Source organism: Sprattus sprattus (assembly GCF_963457725.1).
Source record: "Sprattus sprattus genome assembly, chromosome: 6".
NCBI lineage: Eukaryota > Metazoa > Chordata > Actinopteri > Clupeiformes > Clupeidae > Sprattus > Sprattus sprattus.
The window spans coordinates 26,199,824-26,219,358 of record NC_137925.1 but is presented as its reverse complement, the minus strand read 5'-3'; the positions used below and the strand labels follow the sequence as shown (position 1 = coordinate 26,219,358).

The following is a 19,535-nucleotide window of genomic DNA, read 5'->3' as shown; positions in this document are numbered from 1 at the left end:
ACGTTACCTAACGTACCACTGATCCCTCCCGGAACTATTCCGTCCTTAAAATGGCCTCCTGTGCGGACATTCACGAGTCCGTCGTTGCACCCCCTTGCATGGGGTAACAACACCACATGACCTCTGACCTCTAAGCCTTAGCCATGGGGTAACCACACCACATGACCTCTGACCTCTAAGCCTTAGCCATGGGGTAACCACACAAACTCTGACCTCTGACCTCTATGCCATGGGGTTAGTCCCCTGGCCACTCCTGCTACACCTGCTTACTGTTCCTCACATGGGTTTAACCACCGAATAAGGCTACTGAATGCTTAATATGTGTGTGTGTGTGCATATTGAAAGTGTGTGGTGTGTGTGTGTGTGTGTGTGTGTGTGTACTTCAACCTGTGTGTGTGTGTGTGTACTTCAACCTGTGTGTGTGTGTGTGTGTGTTTCAATGTGTGGTTCATATTTTTTGTGGGTGTGCTTGCTTGTTAGTGAGTCAGTGTGTGTGTGTCTGTGTGTGTGTGTGGTTGACTGTGTGTAATTGTCTCTGGTGTGAAGCTTAGGCAGCACCGGTCCCCAGCTCTGTGGAACTGAGTGCCTGACTGAGTGGCTTGTGAAGTGGAAGGCATTCTCCCTTCCACCCCTGTCCCACCTGAGAGCACCAACACCAGACCCCTGTCTCACCCTAGAGCACCAACACCAGACCCCTGTCTCACCCTAGAGCACCAACACCAGACCCCTGTCTCACCCTAGAGCACCAACACCAGACCCCTGTCTCACCCTAGAGCACCAACACCAGACCCCTGTCTCACCCTAGAGCACCAACACCAGACCCCTGTCCCACCTGAGAGCACCAACACCAGACCCCTGTCCCACCTGAGAGCACCAACACCAGACCCCTGTCTCACCCTAGAGCACCAACACCAGACCCCTGTCCCACCTCAAAGGCCACTTCTCCCTCCACCTGCACAGCCCAGACCCTTGTGTTATGAGGAAGTAGCCTTAGATAGAACACAATTGCCTTTCCCAGCCTCTCTCCCTCTGTCTCTGTCCTTCTCCCTCTCCCCCTCTATATCGCTCCCATTCTCTCTCCCCTTTTCTCTCCCTCCCTCTCCCTGAGTGTTCCCTGTGAGAGACTGAAGTGTGTGCCCCCCAGGTGTCTGACGGGCTCTGTGGCGTTAAAGCCATTAGTTCAGAGGTGCGCCACTCGCCCCCAGAGCCCGAGCCCAGCCTAATCTTCTCAGGGACGGGGGGGCCCAGGGCTTGCCATGGGGACTGTCACCGTTGATTCACACGGTCCCTTGCCATCCCTCCTTCTCATATCTTTCACTTCTCTCTATCTGTTGTCTGCTCTCCTGTTCCTCCCTCTCTCTCTCTCTCTCCTTGTTTCTCCCTATCTCCTGTTCCTCCCTCTTTCTCTCTCTCTCTCTCTCTCTCTCTCTCGCTCTCTCTACTTGTTTCTCCCTCTCTCATGTTCCTCCCTCTCTCCCTCATGTTCCTCCCTCTCTCTCTCTCTCTCTCTCTCTCCTTGTTTCTCTCTCTCTCTCTCTCTCTCTCTCCTTGTTTCTCCCTCTCTTTCTCTCCTTGTTTCTCCCTCCTACTCTCCTGTTCATCTCCCTCTCCCTCTCTCTCTCTCTCCTGTCTCCATTAGTTTCTCTCCCCCTGTCTGTCGTTTATGAGTCTTCCCTCCTCCCCCTCTCTCTGCTTTGGTCGTTCATCTGCGTGGCTGGCTGGATGGCTGATAATGCGGAGGCAGTATAAGGTCAGGGCTGCCGTAAAGGAGGCCCCTCCTCACCCAGCGGCGCTTAATGAATACCATTAACTCAATGGCGGCTTCTTGTAGCGAGCACACTGGCCTTTGTCTGGTCATGATGAAGACATCTAATCAGTTATCAATCTTAACAAGCCACACTCACCCCCGCCACCACGTGCCCCAGCTGAGCAGGTCCTTGGAGGATGCCAAAAGCCCCAAGGGACCCCCCACCCCCATTCCATCCCACCCCATCTCCCCACCCTATCTCACCCCACCCCATCTCCCCACCCCACCCCCACCCCATCCCTCCTGACCAGCAGGTGTTCATCCAGCTCACACATCCGCCCCACTGCCTCAGGTCTTTTTTTAAGGGCTTGTGTTTTTTGAAGCGGCTGGGTGGGCTCGTTTCAGAAGGCGCTAATTGTCCTCTGCAGGCAAATGAGTTCCGGTGGCACGTATCCCGTCTCCAGAGGACGGGGAAGAGAAGGGGAGGGGGGCGCAGGTTGCCCCGGTGGCATCTATTTTTGGAGCGAGGAAATCAGTGCGTGTTGGCCAGATTAGTGCGTCTCCACCTTCTCCATCATCTTCAGGCAACAGGAATGTGTGTGTGTGTGTGTGTGTGTGTGTGTGTGTGTGTGTGTGTGTGTGTGTGTGTGTGTGTGTCTGTTGAGGTTAGGGCTCAGGGTTAGGGTCCCAGGGCGGGATCACTGCTCTCCCCCTTCACTACAGTTGGTCTGGGGTTGGTCCTGAGTCTGCCTTCCCTACAGGGCTGCTATAGCGTAGGTGTGTGAGTGTGTGGTTCGATTGTGTTTAGATGTCCTTTCCCCATGTGTTGCTTCCGTGTGTGTTTCCTTGCGCGTGCCCCCCCGCCCCCATCTCTCCCATTGACGCTGTGTGTGACCTCTCAGTTACTCAGGGCAGTTAAAGGGCAGGAAGGTGCACATGGTGCCCGAGAACGAGTTCCACCACAAGGAGCCCCCGCCACCCACGCGCAGTGCCACCCCTGCCAGCTTGCAGAACGGCCCCGCCAGCTCCACCAAGGGCCCCACGGCCAGCACCGGCACCGGGAAGGCCGACGAGGGCAACGGAGACGACGCAGGTAAGACACGGACAAAGAGAAAACCACTGGGGGGGGGGAGGAAGTCTCTGTTAGTCCACCTGAGGCCTTAATAACTCCATGTTATGATGTTATGTGTGCCACGCTGCAGGGGCCTTTCACATGTCAAGTCAGTACAGTTCAATTCAATTGTTTTTTAAATGATCCCCTCCCCCTTCACAAAGCCTAGCAATGCCTAAGCGTGCAGACATGTTTGGTTTGTGTTCTTTAGAATCCCACGTCCTGATAGGCCAGTGCTTTTGGGGCTATTTATTCTAACCTGCGCACACACCCATAAATTGATGATTGGCCTCTCCAGACGACTCACCCAGCGCGGGCTTGAATCATTCACGTCCGCCAGGCACAGCCTCTCCTCTCAGTCACTCTTTATGAGAGCTGCAATGGCAGCTGAAGGATGCTCGCCGTTTCCAGCAGTGTCCATCATGTCCACATAAACTCTCCTGCCCGTCCACCCCTGCTTTCTCCAGCAGGGAGACCCTGTAGCGCTCGCTCTCCCTTCGAGGCACTCTGTGGCCACTGTGAGGGAGATGCCAGCATATATTGCCTGATATTTTGGCTTCATTTTTTTTTTGTTCTTTCACTTAAGCACGTGTCAAGTGTTTCTGCCATTAGTGAACAATGCTGTCATTTATGAAAATCTCTCTCTATTTTTACTCTCTCTCACTCTCTCTCTCTCTCTCTCTCTCCCATTCTCCTGCTCCTGCTTGGCTCACAGACAAATCGAAGGACAAGTCTCAGACAGCTAAGACCGGCAGTAAGAGCACCAGCGCAGCCTCCAAAACCAGCAACAGCAACGGCAGCAGCACCCCAAACAGGTAAAACACCACTACACACCCCTTCCACCTGGCCCTGTCTCTCTCTCTCTCACACACACACACACACACACACACACACACACACACACACACCCCAAACAGGTAAAACACCACTACACACCCCTTCCACCTGGCCCTGTCTCTCTCTCTCTCTCACACACACACACACACACACACACACACACACCCCAAACAGGTAAAACACCACTACACAGACCCTCCACCTGGCCCTGACGCTCGCACGTACGCACTCTTAAAGCTCTCTTCCTCTATCACATTACTGGAGGTACAGGCCCTCAGGTTTGTAGTGAGCAGCTTTTATTATTTCAAACCCTCTCTTACAGGAGTAAAGGGAAGAATACGAAGAAAGCAATCGCCCTTCCACGGTTCTTCTGTGGAGCCCGTGCTTTGATAATCAAATTGGGCCGTGTTCCGGGGCTTCTGCAGCGTACAGTTTCATTAAACGGAGCTGTCTTAGGGACGAGTAGGGGATGAAAAGAGAGGCCTCTCTTTAGCCGACTCCACTTAATGTGTGTCGACAGTTGGCAGGAGAGTCCGTTAAATTAGCTGCGTTGAGCGCCGCTTTAATAGAAGTATTTCATAGTGCATTGTGCCGGGCCGAGGAGCAAAAAAAAAATGCAGGTCATTTATTTTGGTTAGAAACAGTGTGAAGATAATGAGGGAGTAATGGATTCCTGAGGGGGGAGTTTAGTGCAAGTTTGCCGAGGTCAGGGAAAGTGCTTCTGTCAGCCGTCACCAGGGGAAAGGGAGGTGAATCATTCACCATTATGAAGAGAAAAGACAAGAAAAAAAAAGGGTCAGGGAAGACCTGCTGAGCACACATGTTTGTAGATTGGGTAGCGCCGTGTTGATGCAGCAGCAGTCATCTCCCAAACAAGATGACATTAGTCAGGTGTGTTTGGTGTTGTAGTGGCATGTAGGCAGTCAGGCTCATTCTTGGCTTTAAAGATATCCAAATATTAAAGCCCATCATAAAATGTGCATTGCCTTGCCGTTTCAGAATTTTGAAGTTCTAAAGTCGGTTCTCATTCTTTTGTACAGTCTATGTTCTGTGTGTGCCACTCAGCCAACAAGTTTACTCTGCGTATTAGCCCAGCGTGTTGGCCAAATATGAGTTAGGGCTGTGTCATCTGTCATCAGCTGGGTTAGTTAGGGCTGTGTCATCTGTCATCAGCTGGGTTAGTTAGGGCTGTGTCATCTGTCATCAGCTGGGTTAGTTAGGGCTGTGTCATCTGTCATCAGCTGGGTTAGTTAGGGCTGTGTCATCTGTCATCAGATGGGTTAGTTAGGGCTGTGTCATCTGTCATCAGGTGGGTTAGTTAGGGCTGTGTCATCTGTCATCAGCTGGGTTAGTTAGGGCTGTGTCATCTGTCATCAGCTGGGTTAGTTAGGGCTGTGTCATCTGTCATCAGCTGGGTTAGTTAGGGCTGTGTCATCTGTCATCAGCTGGGTTAGTTAGGGCTGTGTCATCTGTCATCAGCTGGGTTAGTTAGGGCTGTGTCATCTGTCATCAGCTGGGTTAGTTAGGGCTGTGTCATCTGTCATCAGCTGGGTTAGGGATCCGTTGCTGCTGTTGAGTAATCCCACAATGCATCTCTAGTAGGGTGCATCAAAATAATTTTTATGTGTGTCCGAAGAAAATGCAACCCCAGACGGTTTGAAATGTTAAGATTTCATTTTGGCATTGCAATTTGATGCACCCTAATCTCTAGTTGTAACCTGCTCATTGTTTCTCTCTTCCCTGCCCCTCAGCACCAAATCCAGCAAGGACAAGGAGGAGAAGGAGAAGGGCGCCAAGGACAAGAAGGAGAAGAAGGACAAGGCCCCGGGCAGCACCCCGGAGTCCAAGGCCGGGGGCAAGGACAAGCAGCAGCCCAAGGACGAGCGCTCCACCAGGGACAGCAGCGGCGGAGACAAGGGCGGAGACGGCCGAGACAAGACCCCCAAGGCGGAGAGGGACAAGCAGCGCAAGGAGGAGAAGCTGCAGAAGGAGGAGAAGAGCAAAGGTGGCGACGGAGGGAAAGAGGAGCGCAGCGACGGGAAGGAGAGCAAGAGCAAGGACAGCAGTGGCAGCAGCAGCAAGGGAGAGAAGAGCAGCGCCGCAGGGGCCCTCAAGTCCCCCGCCGCCCGCTCTGACGGAGCCGACTCTGAGCGGGGTAAGAGAGAGAGAGAGGGACCAAGAGAGGAAGAGACCGGATGGAGGGAGGGAGGGAGGGAGACAGCAGCGCGATTTGGGAGAGCAAGAGAGTGGGAATGAGGGATACTAGCTGTGGTGGGATAGTGGAAACAGTATTTTCCTATCTTAACCACGTATCATTGACCTTGATGAAAAACGCCATGAGGTGAAGGGGAATAGGACTTCATAAGGACTTCGGTAGTGCTAAGAGAATCTGACCGCACTTACACTTAAGCCTACAATAATATGTGACGAAGGATGTTATTGACTTGGGTTTTTTAATGTTGCTGCCACAAGGCTATGTGGGATGGTATTATCTCCTTTCCTTCCGGGTGCGGTCGGTGTTCCCTATGCTGAAGGAGATAAGCAAGGAAATATTGAAGCACCTTTTTGTTAGCATTAAGAGAATTTGACCTGGCTGCCACTTAGCCACTTAAAACAGGCCTGTTCTTCCAGACTACGTCTCGGCACAGGTTTCACAAAGATAAAAGTCATGGAACGCAACTGGGAACATTCTATTCTGCCAGATAAGTATTTGGAATGTGGTCGAGCGAATACAATTCAATAGTACTTTAAACGGCGGCCTTAAAAACGAATGCCTGTGAAGTATGTCAAGACCACACATTGGGTCTGGAAACACCATGCTAAGAGAAGACGCTAGGATAGCAACAGGGACGGAAGTGCTAAAGACTTTAAAGGTGGAAGGGAGACTGTGAACACAAACCAAACGAAGAGACTCAACGGAGTTAGAGTCGTGAGCTTAAGCTCGTCATATTTATCTTCATATCATTTAAGCCGTCTTTAGGCTCATCTATATTTCACATGAAAAATGATCTACATAAATATGACACGCTGAGTTTATTTCTCAACCCTTCGCTGAAGAAACACTACCCCGCGCCAGGAAGACCTGCTCATACATCATCAGCTGTAATTCCCTCAGTAAAATAGCTGCCATTAGTCAATATCTTTTTAAAAACGGCAAACAATTTAGGATGAGATTTGTTGAGACTGGTGTTTTGCAGTTGTAGAGAACACCCCAGCTGGTCAAGGAGTTTTGCCAAATCTGGTAAGGCAGGAAAGAGCATCTCCCTGAAATCTTCCTGCCCTGAAGACGTCGCCTTAGTTTGTGAGGTGTTCCCTCATGTTTTATTTTCTGTGTGTGTACACACACACACACACACACGCACATACACACACACTCTTGTGAGTATTTACTAGCTTGTCCTGATGGGTAAAATAATTGCTTCCCTTTGCTAACCGATTCTTATCCTCTCCTCCCTCCCTCTCTCTCTCTTCCTCTTTGTCTTCCCCCAGAGCTAAAGAGACGAAAGCTCGACACCCACTCGTCACCATCCCACTCCTCCACTGTTAAGGTTAGTATAGCCTGAGGAGACCTGTGCCCTTGTTTCCTCTTGTCCCTTCCTGGTTCCTGGTCGGAGAGAGAGAGTGAGCGGGAGCCAGAGGGAGCACGTGCTGTTTTCCCCCAGCGTTGGTCATCCCTGCACCTCCTGCCGCTGCAGAGAGGGAGAGAGAGAGAAAGAAAGAGAAAACGAGAGGGAGAGAGATATAAGAGGGAGCAGCAACGAAGGAGGAGGAGGAGAAGGAGGAGGAGGAGCTGTCTGTCTTCAGTGGTGGGGGTGAATGAAAAAGCTTCGTGTAACAGCATCATATGGACTTTTTTTGTCTCTTCTTTTTTCTTCTTGGAAACGCCTTGTGAGATCTCCGTTTCTGGTGTAGATAATTATTTTTCTATGATAAAGATTTAAGGACTTGCCAAAAAAGATTCATATGTTCAAATATAGCAGTTAATTTCTTTTTTTTACTCCCACGTAAAAAAAACTAAAAGAAAAAAAAAAGAAATGATGTAGCTTTCTTGCTGTAAACGGGGGGAAGGAATCTGCCCAAGTGCCTTAGAGAATTTTTGTGTACAAAACTCTTTTTGTAAGTTTGTAAATATAGATGTTAAATATAAATATATATTCTTTGAGCCTTTTCCCACCCCCACCTTCTACAATTTTTGATCTCCTTTCCCCCCCGCTGCGTCCCCCAAGCGCAGCATTCCAAGCCTAGATGGTGAAGAAAGTGCCGCCTTTTTTGTTGTTGTTATTGTTGCCATCTTGTGTTTTTTGTTTTGGCTCGCACTAAGCCGGAAGGAAATAAGTGTGTGTGCGTGCGTGTGTTTATCTACTGGAAGATGAGATGCTGCTGAGTTTCAGCATCGTGCCCAGACCCCCCTCCTGATCGTCTTCCTCCTCCTCATCATCCTCCTCCACCGACTTCCTCTTCGTCTCCTCCTGATGACCAGTCGTTCGGCCGCCACGGTGGAAGGGGCGGGGGGGGGAGGAGGGGGGGTTGGTTGAAAAGGAGAGAGGGATGAGAGTCTGCGTGCTGGAGAAGAGGAGAGAGGGATGAGAGTCTGCGTGCTGGAGAAGAGGGAGAAGTTGGATCCACCGCCTCGCTGTGTCACCCGGTCTGTTGTTTGAACCCAGGGAGAGATTCAGCACCACTTCACAGCTCCACTACCACTATGTCTCCATTTTTTTTTCCTCCCCTCTTCAACTGCCGTTACGTAAGAAGACCGTGCTCGTTCATCTGTGGCCCCCCCCCAGAAGAGCTGTGCCTCAGGAAGAAAGCCCGCCCGCCCGCCACCCCCCACACACACCTAACCCAGTCCGACCCTCTCCTCCCACGCACACACACACGTAAACACACCTGTACCAGACCCAGGGCCCATCCGCCCTTCCTCCACCCCCCAGCCCCTGCCTAAGAGAGCCTTCGGAGCAGCAGCACTAAGGCAGCGTGAGCGAGCACGAGCGAGACGGGCCCTCCAGCATCCAGCGGAGCAGCCACCCCGAGTCTGCCAGTGAGCGCCGCGTTTATAAAAAGCAACGAGGAGCAAAGCGTCCAAACCGCCACAGGAGGGGAAAAACAGGAGTGTGGGCGCAGCCTCTCCAGAGGGATCTGCAGAGCTTCATCGAGAGGGGAGGTGGGTGGGGGTGGAGGGACTGTGCTCCTATACGCACCTCCACCTCTCCGAGGCCCCCACCTCCCCCCACCCCACCTCCAGCCAAACCTGGCATGATCCTATTACTTACAGATTCCCCTAAGTGGGCTCCTGTAAATTCAACACCCCCTCTAAAGGTTGGCTCGCATCCATCTAAAAACAGAAGCCTATCCCAGGCTGTTGTCACTTAGATGTAGTGCTCACAAACACCCACACTCTGAATTGCTAGGAATATGTTTGTGGATTTGTATTATTTAATTCATTTTCCTTCTCGATTTTCACATTAAATCAGCTCTTTGGTGACTCAGTGAAGCATTCGTATGATTCCAGCTCTGTGCTGTTTGTTTTGGTTATTTATTTATTTATTTTTAAGCCGTTAGATGTTCAGCTGACACACCCCATAGAATAGGCCAAATCTTTCATTTGAAATTCTCTTTTGTTATAACTTTTTGTTATAACAGTCCAGTGGCTTCCCCCCTCTAACGCTGTGAAAGTCTTGAGTCCTCTTGAAGGTCTTTGGGGGGTTGTGTTGAGTGACGGGATGGCCGCCCTGCCCTGCCTCCACCCCCCTCTCTGTCTGCCGCTGTGTGCCCAACCCCCTCCAGCTCATCTGTCATCTCCATTCATTCCTACAGGACAGTACCAACGACTTCAAGGAGTCCACCTCAAAGGTTTGAGCTCTTTTTAATGCTTAGCTGTTACCTGTCTGTCTGTCGTCCCCGACCCCCAACCCCCTTCTCTGTCTCTTTCAAAATAACTGTTGTCATGTACTTGGGCATGTCAGCTAGAGGGATGGCCCTCCAAAGTGGTCCGCTGGTACATTCACACAGGGAGGGAAAACGCTTCTTAGTCTCGTCCCCTGGGAGAACATTTAAAGGTTTTACTAGGACTCCCGTCTCTTCCCGCTGTTAAAAGGTTCTTTTAGGAGGTATTTAGGACCTATTTGACAGCTGTAAAAGCATTCTTAGAGGACTCTTTGCTAGGTATGGCCTGATTATTTGATTGGTAGATATATTAGCAATATTTGTGATTATCCGTCATTTCTGTATTTCATATCCTGATTAAAAAAAAAAAAAAAATCCTTTTAAAGGCAATGCGTTTACTATCCTGACACAGCGCTATTGAAAATGGGGATGTATATTTTTTCTTTCTAATGTAACATTCAAAGGAATTGACCCTTTAAACCTTTAAAACACAACCTTCCTGAATAAAGGTGCAGGCATTCTCCCCCAGACATGGATGTCCGCATAGGTGTCTCCAATAGGTTGCATTGAATGTCGGAACCTCATGGCAAAGCTGGAAACACCCGTTTGTCATTTTGATGTTTTTTCATTTGGCCACACTGTGGAGTTATTAAAATGAATAATAATAAATAATAATCACGCTGTGGAGGTATTAAAATTAATAATAATAATAAATAATAATCACTCTGTGGAGTTATTAAAATACAAATTTGCAGCCCACAGTTTGCCCTTCACAGTATTTCTGTTAACTTTATCACAGTTTCTTCGCATGGTGCCCTACTTTTATATGAGCTGTCCATTTTTCACATAAATGACTGATGAGCCAATGGACTACTAGAATCTCCCCCATCTTCAGAAGTTTTACGGTTTGATAATTCATACTCTATAATGAAAATGCAGCAAAAATGATGTATCTCTTCGCATTTTTCCTACGCAATAATTGTAATAAAAGTCCGGTAATTGAATACTTTTCAAATGGCGATAGGCATCTGTTCTGTAACCAATATAAGATAGCCATAGAAAAAATGTACCCACAACGTCAATATTGGCCCCCCTTTTAGTAGGCTGTGTCTCAGTACACCATCTCATTCTTCCTGAACTTACTCAAAGGGAAGGAGGTGGCCCAGTTTGCTCTCAGAATTACCCCTGCTAATGTTAATTGATGTTCTGTTATATAGTTCACATATATCACAGAGATATACATGGTTAACAGCAGCTGCAGTTACATTTTCTCTGAATCCTTTTGCCAGATCCCCCCCCCCCAACCCCTCCTTTTTAGAGTTGCTGTATTGCACACACTGGTAATGTCATTTCCACCCGACAATGGCGCTCTCCCTCTCGGAGTGCCCCGTGCTGCCCTCAGACTCCTCAGTCGTGTGATTCCTCTGAAGCGGCTTGCTTGGTCTGCTGTTCTGCACCGAGTCCCTTTGAATAGCTGCCGTCTACTCGGAGGAGATAAAAATGTTTCTTCCCCCCCCCCTCCCCCCTTCCGTCATCCGTCTTCCTTTCTTTTGTCGGGATGGTCACTGGCGGAAAAAACGAGATATTTGAAAATATGCTGATTGCTCAGCACTCTGTAAAGAAAAAAAATAAATAATAAGTGCAATGAAAAAGCCATCTGATGGAATTTTTCTGCAGGTAGTCATTTCCGCATATCAAAGGGGACTTGACTCTCCCAAGGAGCTCCCTGATATTATCTGTGCAATTATGGTATTAAAGCTACACATATGACTGCGCACCAGCTAATGCTGGAAGACTGGGGGTGTCGGAGCAGGCCATACACACGGCAGCATCTTCTGAATGTCTCAGCTCACACACACACACACGGCAGCATCTTCTGAATGTCAAACAGAGGGATTTTTCCTATTTGCATGTCGTAATTATTTGTGTAAGACAAATGCTTTTGTTCTCTCTCTGTACGTCGCTTTGGACAAAAGCGTCTGCTAAATGTAAATGTAAATAAAACCTTTCCTTCGTGATGAATTGGCAACAGTAGGGGAAAACAAGGATGGATGAAGGGCCAGATCAAGATGAGACAAAATGAGAGAGAAAGATACTGAGTTATGATTCAGAAGTTAATTAAAATGGCATAGAATAATGAGGACCTTTTTGGTGTGGTAGCAAGTAGGTTAGTCTCCTTTTTGAAGGCAAAAAGCTTGATGGATATTTCTGTGCAGAAAGCAGGCATCCTGGATGTTTTGATCATGTACCGGGTACTTGCTGGCTGGTCAAGTTGAATGACAATCTGAAATGGGATTGGCGTATCTGTCAGTGAGGCAAAACCGGTGGAAGAAATTTAATTTTGATGGTGAGGAAGATTGCTTCTATTGTAGAGACCCTGTGAAGAGTTAACAATTCCACTTTGAGTGACCAACTGGCAGGTTGAACAGCTTGGAGAATTCATTGTTAAGGCTATTAGTACCATTGATAAGATTTTTGCCTGTTAAATCGAAATTGAGGCGCTTGCAGTTTTGTAGACATGATCAGGTTTTACAATCTTTGCCAGTTGATGACCCGGACAGTAGAATTTATTTTGTGTTCTAGGGGCAGAAAGGTGGACACCAGGGATGTACAAACAAGATTTGCAAATGGGGCGAAGCAAGAGTAGAGATTGCTGGCTGATGTTGAAATACAATTTCAGGTTCAACAGAATATAGTTGAATGCTGTGAGACCAGATATGGTGTTGTATTCTGAGTGCGAGCGCATTGTTTACTTTATTAGACCAACGATTCCCTTTGAGGATGCGGTTGAGAAAGCCTTTGAAAGAAAGAAGCTAAAGTATGCAGAACTGGTAGCGGAGCTCACACAAGACCATTGAAGTTAGTTGTTAGAGGCTTTGTAGCTGAATCAACTACACGGTTCTGTTGGGTTTTGGTTTTTGAGGACAGTCATTTGAAGGAGATTTAAAGGAACTGTCTGGGGATGCCGAGAAAGTGGTTATGGCTGAGGCACTAACAGACCACTTAGGTCTACTACTACATGTGAAGTCAACTGTGTTAAGTGAAAAAGCCTGTTGTCACAAGAAGTTTGGATGCCTAGAGTAACCCAGGCTCATATCCCTAATCTGGGTTTGTAAGCCTGGGGGGCTCTGCCACCCTCACCCCTAACCCTGGATAAGATGTGGCATGCCATAGCTCAATGAGGGCAGGGCAACTTTCAGACACAGATATGCATGTGGAATCTCCATATAACCCTGAATTAGTCAGGAGCTGTTGAATTAGTGCTGTTGAAACTGACAGCCAAAGAGGTTTTATGTGCAACCATTCACTTCGAGGCGTTAGATGTTGCATCCCATAATGTTAGCCTTAAGGGCAGAGTCCCAGGCCAGCATGGTCCCAAGCACAAGTGCACGCCGCTAACTTGTTGCTTCTGGGCCTAGTATGCCACCCTTCACGTCATTTTATCACAGTTGGATACGTATGAAACTTGAAACATCTGTATGTTTATCTATGCAGTGTGACAATATGGTCCAATGAAGAGAAAATCAGTGCCATAGATGTGTTAACAGTCCCTGTCAGTGGAAATGTCCTGAGTTGTCCTGTTGTGTCTGGCCACTCTGCTTAAATCATCACATGGCATTTCCTTCAGCGTAGTGTCGAACAGGTGAAAACGGTCACCTTTGGCTTCCTCTTAGCACTTACCTGAACGTTTAAGATGGACGTCTGCAGGAGGCTGGAGGTAGTTTTGTGTACCCTTTTTCTCTCTCTCTATTCCTCAGAAGCCCAAGCTAATTAGGCTCTGGAAAAATGACTGTGGCAGTAAAGGCGGGTTCAAAGCACCCAGAACAGTCACTCTTTTTACAGTCTTCCCTAGCAATAATGAATGTGCCCATCTTACATTAGCACACATACACACACATACAGACACACACATAGACACACACACATACCCACACCGCCATCTCTCTCTCTCAGCACTCTCTCTGCCTCCCTCTCTTCTTTGTCTCAATATCATTTTTTTAAAGTATTTATTTGTCTCAACATCTATTTCTCATATACTTCAAGTGATGGGGAGTTAGTTATCTGTGTTTGGACTGTGTTTTTTCTGGTATACATTGACAGTTAATAGTAAGTGTTGACAGTTTCAGCAAAAAAGCAACGAGCTTTGTCTTGTGTATCTTGTCGGTGGTAACTACAGACACTCACTTTGACGATCTGTCTCCCTGTGATATCTGTGTTGTTCGTGCTGATCACGCTGACGTTGAACTGTCTCTTTCTCCAAATCTGCTGCTGTGCGCTGTCCTTACTTTTTAGTTTCACGATATCAGCAGCTTTGTTTATTTTTGACCTGTCAAAGCTTTGCTTCCTCCGTCTATCTATTTTGGACATCAACGTGAGTTAAGGAATTGTGAGATTCCGGGTAATTAAATGAGTCAGTTACTTCTCAGGATTTAAAAGCTGAACTCCTTTCACGTCTCACTCCCACTGTATCATAATGACACCAAACATTGGACACTTAAGATGAATACTAGCAGCACAAAGGCGGGAACAGTGTGTTGTTTTTTTTATAAACAGAAGGTAGAATAGCTTTGGCTGTTCTTGAAATCACTGAGGGCAAAAGCCTGTGTGTGTGTGTGTGTGTGCTGGCTGGCTGGCTGGCTGTGATTGGGCGGTCGGTGGTGCCATGCAGAGATGTGATGTCCAGGTGCGAGGGCTCGCCAAGCCTCTATTGGGCTCTAATGGGGCGTGCTAATGAAGCTTCACAGGACGGCCACGGCTGCTGCTGGGTCCTCCACGCCACCCACACAGTCCCCCACAGTAACCCCTTCCTCCCCCCTCCTCCTCCTCCTCACAGCACTATGGAAACCACAACACACCAGCGTCCAAGAGCAAAGAGAGGGAGCTGGAGAAGAAAGACTCGGAGAAGAGCCGGGACCGATCCAAAGAGAGGGAGAAGAGAGAGGACCGGAAGGAACGGAAACGAGTGAGTCCGTCCCTCAGCCTGTCCGTGGTCAGTGATGCACAGTTCTCCTCCCGTTCTCCTTTCAGGACTGTTAGGCTGACTGTTGACATGTTTATGTGCCTCGCCACTGGATGGCCGCCTCAGTCCACACTGTCCTGTGGCCTTAGGCAAGGCATGTTAAATGTAACGAGCAACTTGATGCCCTTCTTCCTTAATTTGTCATATGTACCGAAGCTTCATTTAAGTATGGCCTGAGGCTAGATCCCGTAAAACGTGGCGGAGCAGCGAAAGCAAGTGCCTGTGTCAAGTAGCAGGTTTGATGGCTTCTCTTTTCATCCAGGACCACTCCAACAACGAGCGCGAGATGAGCCAGGAGATGAAACGACGCAAAGATGAAAATGGAACGAGTGAGTCTGAATGGCATCCCCTTAATTTGGTCTGGAGAGAGAGCGAGAGAGAGAGAGAGAGCGGGGAGGATGATGGAGGCAGGGAGGGAGGGAGTGATTGAGTGAGTGAGAGGATGAAGGAGGCAGGGGAGGTGCTAAACTAGAAAGGTTGTCTTTTTTTCTGATGCCTGCAATGTCTTCTCTATAGCATACTCTTTTTTCCCTCCATCCTTCCATATTTTTTTCTAACCTACTCCAACATACGTTTCAACATCGATGTGTCTGTCACACTCCTAGTCTCTGTTTATTTTTGCCCCTTTCCTTGTCCTCAATCTACCCCTCTCCTCTCTGTGGGCTCTGTGTAATCTTCCTTGTGTGTGTGTGTGTGTGTGTGTGTGTGTGTGTGTGTGTGTGGCTCAGGCACCTCAAAGCACAGCAAGAGTGTCAGCCCCTCCGACTCCCCCCGCTCCACAGACAAGGACAAGAGTAAGAGCTCCAAGTCCAACAGCAAGGAGAAGAGTGACCTGGCCAAAGCTGAGAAGACCTCAGGGGGAAAGAAGGTAAAGAGAGAGACGCACACACACACACACACACATGAAGTGGTGTTGTCCAGCCTCTTACACACACACACACACACACACACACACACACACACACACACACGTGAAGTGGTGTTGTCCAGCCTCTTACACACACACACACACACACACACACACACACACACACACACACACACACACACACACACACGTGAAGTGGTGTTGTCCAGCCTCTTACACACACACACACACACACGCATGAAGTGGTGTTGTCCAGCCTCTTACACACCCACACACACACACACACAAAGTGGTGTTGTCCAGCCTCTTACACACACACACACACACACACACACACACACACACACACACAAAGTGGTGTTGTCCATCCTCTTACACACACACACACACACACACGTGAGGTGGTGTTGTCCAGCCTCTTGCAATTTTAAGGGGAGGACTCCATCTATAGGTCTCTAGGTTTCAGAGAAAAGCACGCACTTGAGTGTGTGGCAGCAAGTCGAAAATGGCTTTGTGGAGTGTGTTTTACTTCCACATATTTTCGAGGGCAGTGTACAGTGCTAAAAGAAACGTAACCCTGGGTTAGATTATGAAACCAAAATTAAGCTTTTAGTCGTCACTCTAATTTGGCAATAACCATATCTGTAATTTCCAGTCATTTGTGGTATGGTATGAGTTAATGAAGCAGTCGTACAAGAGAGGCTGTGGTAAATGGAAAATATACAACTGTGATGCAAATATACAACTGCGATGCTGAGTGCCTTGAATGCCTATAGCACAGTGCTCCAGGTGCAGCCTGCCTCGAGTAGACTTATGCTTTTATGCCACGGTTGCCAGACGTTCATATGATGTACCGATTTAGAATTTGAAATTTCTTTAAAAAAAAATGTTTTTACATATAAAAACCTTATTTTCCAGTCAGACTATGTTTGCTTACGAGAAATGTTTGTTAGTTCCAGTGCAAGCCACTCCATTGTTGGTTCTATTAGTATTTTGATAGCAGTTAGGACTAGGACAACATTTTAAAGCAGAATCGCGGTAAATGGAACATATTCTTCTGCAATAACCTTCTATGGCTGGAAGATCTTTAGGAGTAGGCCAGAGGAAGCCTGGTGACCAGCATGATGCCTTCTGAAGCACCATGAATGGGAATCTTGCATTGAGTGTTTTGAGCTGTGTCTGCAGCTCCAGTATCAGTTTGACACATCTGTCTGGCAGAGTTGATTAACTCTAGCCATAATGAGCAGTAAACCTCCACTGTTCTCAGGTCAGCTGGCCCTCTCGGAGTTAGTTATTAGCACAGGCGTCCGCATCATTATGGCCCTGTAATGGGTTTATTAGCGCAGAGGCAATTGTCCCACGTTCTGCATCTCATCAGCCTTCCTGTCATCACATCTGTTTCTTGCCTTTAGACAATCTTGTATATATATCACCCTGTAGAAACCAGTAACGGCTCTGAAATGACTAGGTCCTCTGTCAATAGGGGACCATTGTTAGTTGTGAGCTATAAACCCTGATCCTCTACAGGCTGTATGTGATGGTGTGAAGATTTTAAAATGTGCCCCTGAAAAAGCAGTTTGCTAACTGATTTCTTCTTTCTTTTTTTTCCTTGAAATTGAACCTGCTGACGGTCTCCCCACCCTGTAGATTAAAGGGAAAAGCCTTTAGTTGGAGAGTTGCATGTTTGTCTCACGACTCATTCCACCTTTGTGTTGTTGTTCTCCACTGAAGGAATCCAGGCACGACAAAGAGAAGTCGGAGAAAAAAGACAAACGAGACAGCACCGGTGCGAAAGAAGACAAAAAACAATATCCTTTGATGACGACAAACTGAGCGACAGTAAAGCTACACTTGCTGGAGTTTGCGCTGTAGTGTAGAACTGGAAAAGTGTTTTGATCTTCGGAGAGAAAATTGTGACTGCAGACTTAAAAAAAATAAATAAAAAATAAACATAAAACTGAAAGAGATGATGATCAGGTCTCCAGGAGCGTGACGAGTTGTACGCATTTGTAGTGCCGACAGTAGACACTCTCGTCTTGTGCTGACACAGTGTGTGTTCTTTGATGGGTGTCCGTGTTTTGCCTTAACGTTGTCACTCATAAGTCCTCTGACAAACACAGATAATGGGTTCCTGTGTGGTGGAGGGTGCAGGCTTCCTGCGTTTGGGGTAAGACACTTAAGACACTTGGCCTGTTCTCTGATTTCTGTCCCGCACCAACTGGGTTGAACTCGATCGACTCATTACTACATCTTACCTGATTTACATCAGTTGTGGAGTTACGGTTTATATCGTAATGTGTGACAAACTTGCCTCTGTATGCCAATATTTTTCTTTTACAAACACAATAATCTGCTATTCCTGTTGTATGCAACACCTTGTAGATATGTTATCTGAAAATGGACTGACTGAAGCCCATTAGCCTACAAAGCAATTCCAATTGGCATCCTGGCTAAAATTGAATCAACTTTAATATTTTGAGGTTGTGTGATTACATTCCATTGGTTTGTGTTTATGTGTTTGACCACTCTTCCTCACTCATCACTCATTTGTGTTTGTGTTTGTGTCTGTGTGTTTGACCACTCTTCCTCGCTCCTCACTCTTCTGTGTTTGTGTTTATGTGTTTGACCACTCTTCCTCACTCCTCACTCATTTGTGTCTTCTAGACTCAGTTCCTGTGGCCTGCGACAACCTTGGTGCAGTCTTGATCTCCTCCCACCATGTGCCAGTCTCACTGCTTTTCCCTGTCACCGTGCAAGAGGATTTCTGTGCATATACACACGCAGACACACACACGCGACACACACACGACACACACGCGACACACACACACACACACACGCCACACACATACACACACATACACACACACGCACGCCACACACACACGCACGCCACACACACACACACACACACACACACACACACACACACACGACACACACACAAACAAACACACACACCACACACACCATGCCACAATCATACACACCACACACACACGCACCGCACCACACCACACCACACACACGCGCCACACGTCACAAGCATACAGACACACACCCTTTGCCTGCATTAACTACTCTCATAGTGTTGCCTAGACAAAGTTGTAGTTCGTATTTTAACCAGCGTTCTCCTTGTGTATTTTCAGTAACTTGCTGAAAGGTAATTTCTTTTAAATATTAGCACAATGTGCTGCTGATGTCATTCATGGGTGTTATCTGAGTATACGGTGTTGCTTTCCTGACATGCCTGCATTTGGATGATTTCCTCATCAACACGTTTTTTTTTTTTTTTTTTTTTTTTTCAATATTATGGTGAAATTTAAACGTCAACATTTAGACTCAGTTTGGATTTTATTTATTTTTTCGTTTACATTTTAATCCGTAAGTGGGATATTAAGACACCGGTGTTTGAGACAGTACAAATGGTTTATTTGTATATTATGTGTACATAAATAAAATGGTTACATGTTATGAGCCATCACTGTTACTTTAATTTGTCACTTGCTTCAATTCTTTTTTTGTTTTGTTTTTCCAAATCAAGTTTTTAAAAGATTTGTACAAAAATGGCAAAGTGGATTTCACACAAGCAAACAGATTATAAATTAGGAGGCATCTGAACTACTTTTTGGAGTTTTTAATCTGCTGTATTCAAGTGTATGCTTTTTTCTAAATAAAGATAGTTTTCATAGTGGAATCTGGTGTGGTCACATTTTTCATGAGGAAGTGCTATTGTTGTGACTTGTACGAGTGACGAATTGCAGAGAATTACACATCAGTAATTCAATTACACTTTGGTATCATTAGTTCATTAAAAATGGATGTGAAAGTGCAGTGTGTATACAGTACAACACAGTACAGTGCCACAGCGTTTGTCTTTGTACTCCTTGTCATAACTGCAACTGTGTGAGGTTACCAGACTCGGTTACAATCATGGTTCAGGATTGAGTCCAGTCCTTTTGACCAGCCATGTAGTCATGGATACAGCTCTGGGGTCCTGGGAACAAATGCCTTATGGGGGGGGGGGGGGGGGGGCATAGTAGCCCTTGGATGTACTGTGGTGTCACCT

At 47.3% G+C, this 19,535-nt stretch overlaps 1 protein-coding gene across 2 annotated transcripts in view; it reads left to right on the top strand.

The window, feature by feature from the left end:
* Positions 1-19,163, top strand: part of thoc2 (THO complex 2) — a 60,526-nt gene extending 41,363 nt beyond the window's left edge. Inside the window, exons 29-39 of one of the 2 annotated variants that reach the window (XM_080840982.1) lie at positions 2,650-2,840; positions 3,574-3,673; positions 5,447-5,850; positions 7,185-7,243; positions 9,510-9,545; positions 14,413-14,541; positions 14,861-14,927; positions 15,327-15,466; positions 17,198-17,274; positions 17,563-17,633; positions 18,131-19,163. In XM_080840982.1, the coding sequence (XP_080697108.1) occupies positions 2,650-2,840; positions 3,574-3,673; positions 5,447-5,850; positions 7,185-7,243; positions 9,510-9,545; positions 14,413-14,541; positions 14,861-14,927; positions 15,327-15,466; positions 17,198-17,274; positions 17,563-17,590 (1,231 nt within the window). In that variant the 3' untranslated portion in view covers positions 17,591-17,633; positions 18,131-19,163. Of the gene's footprint in view, positions 1-2,649; positions 2,841-3,573; positions 3,674-5,446; positions 5,851-7,184; positions 7,244-9,509; positions 9,546-14,412; positions 14,569-14,860; positions 14,928-15,326; positions 15,467-17,197; positions 17,275-17,562; positions 17,634-18,130 lie in introns of both variants that reach the window. The other variant, XM_080840981.1, reaches the window with a different exon arrangement.
* Positions 19,164-19,535: the final 372 nt, after the last annotated feature.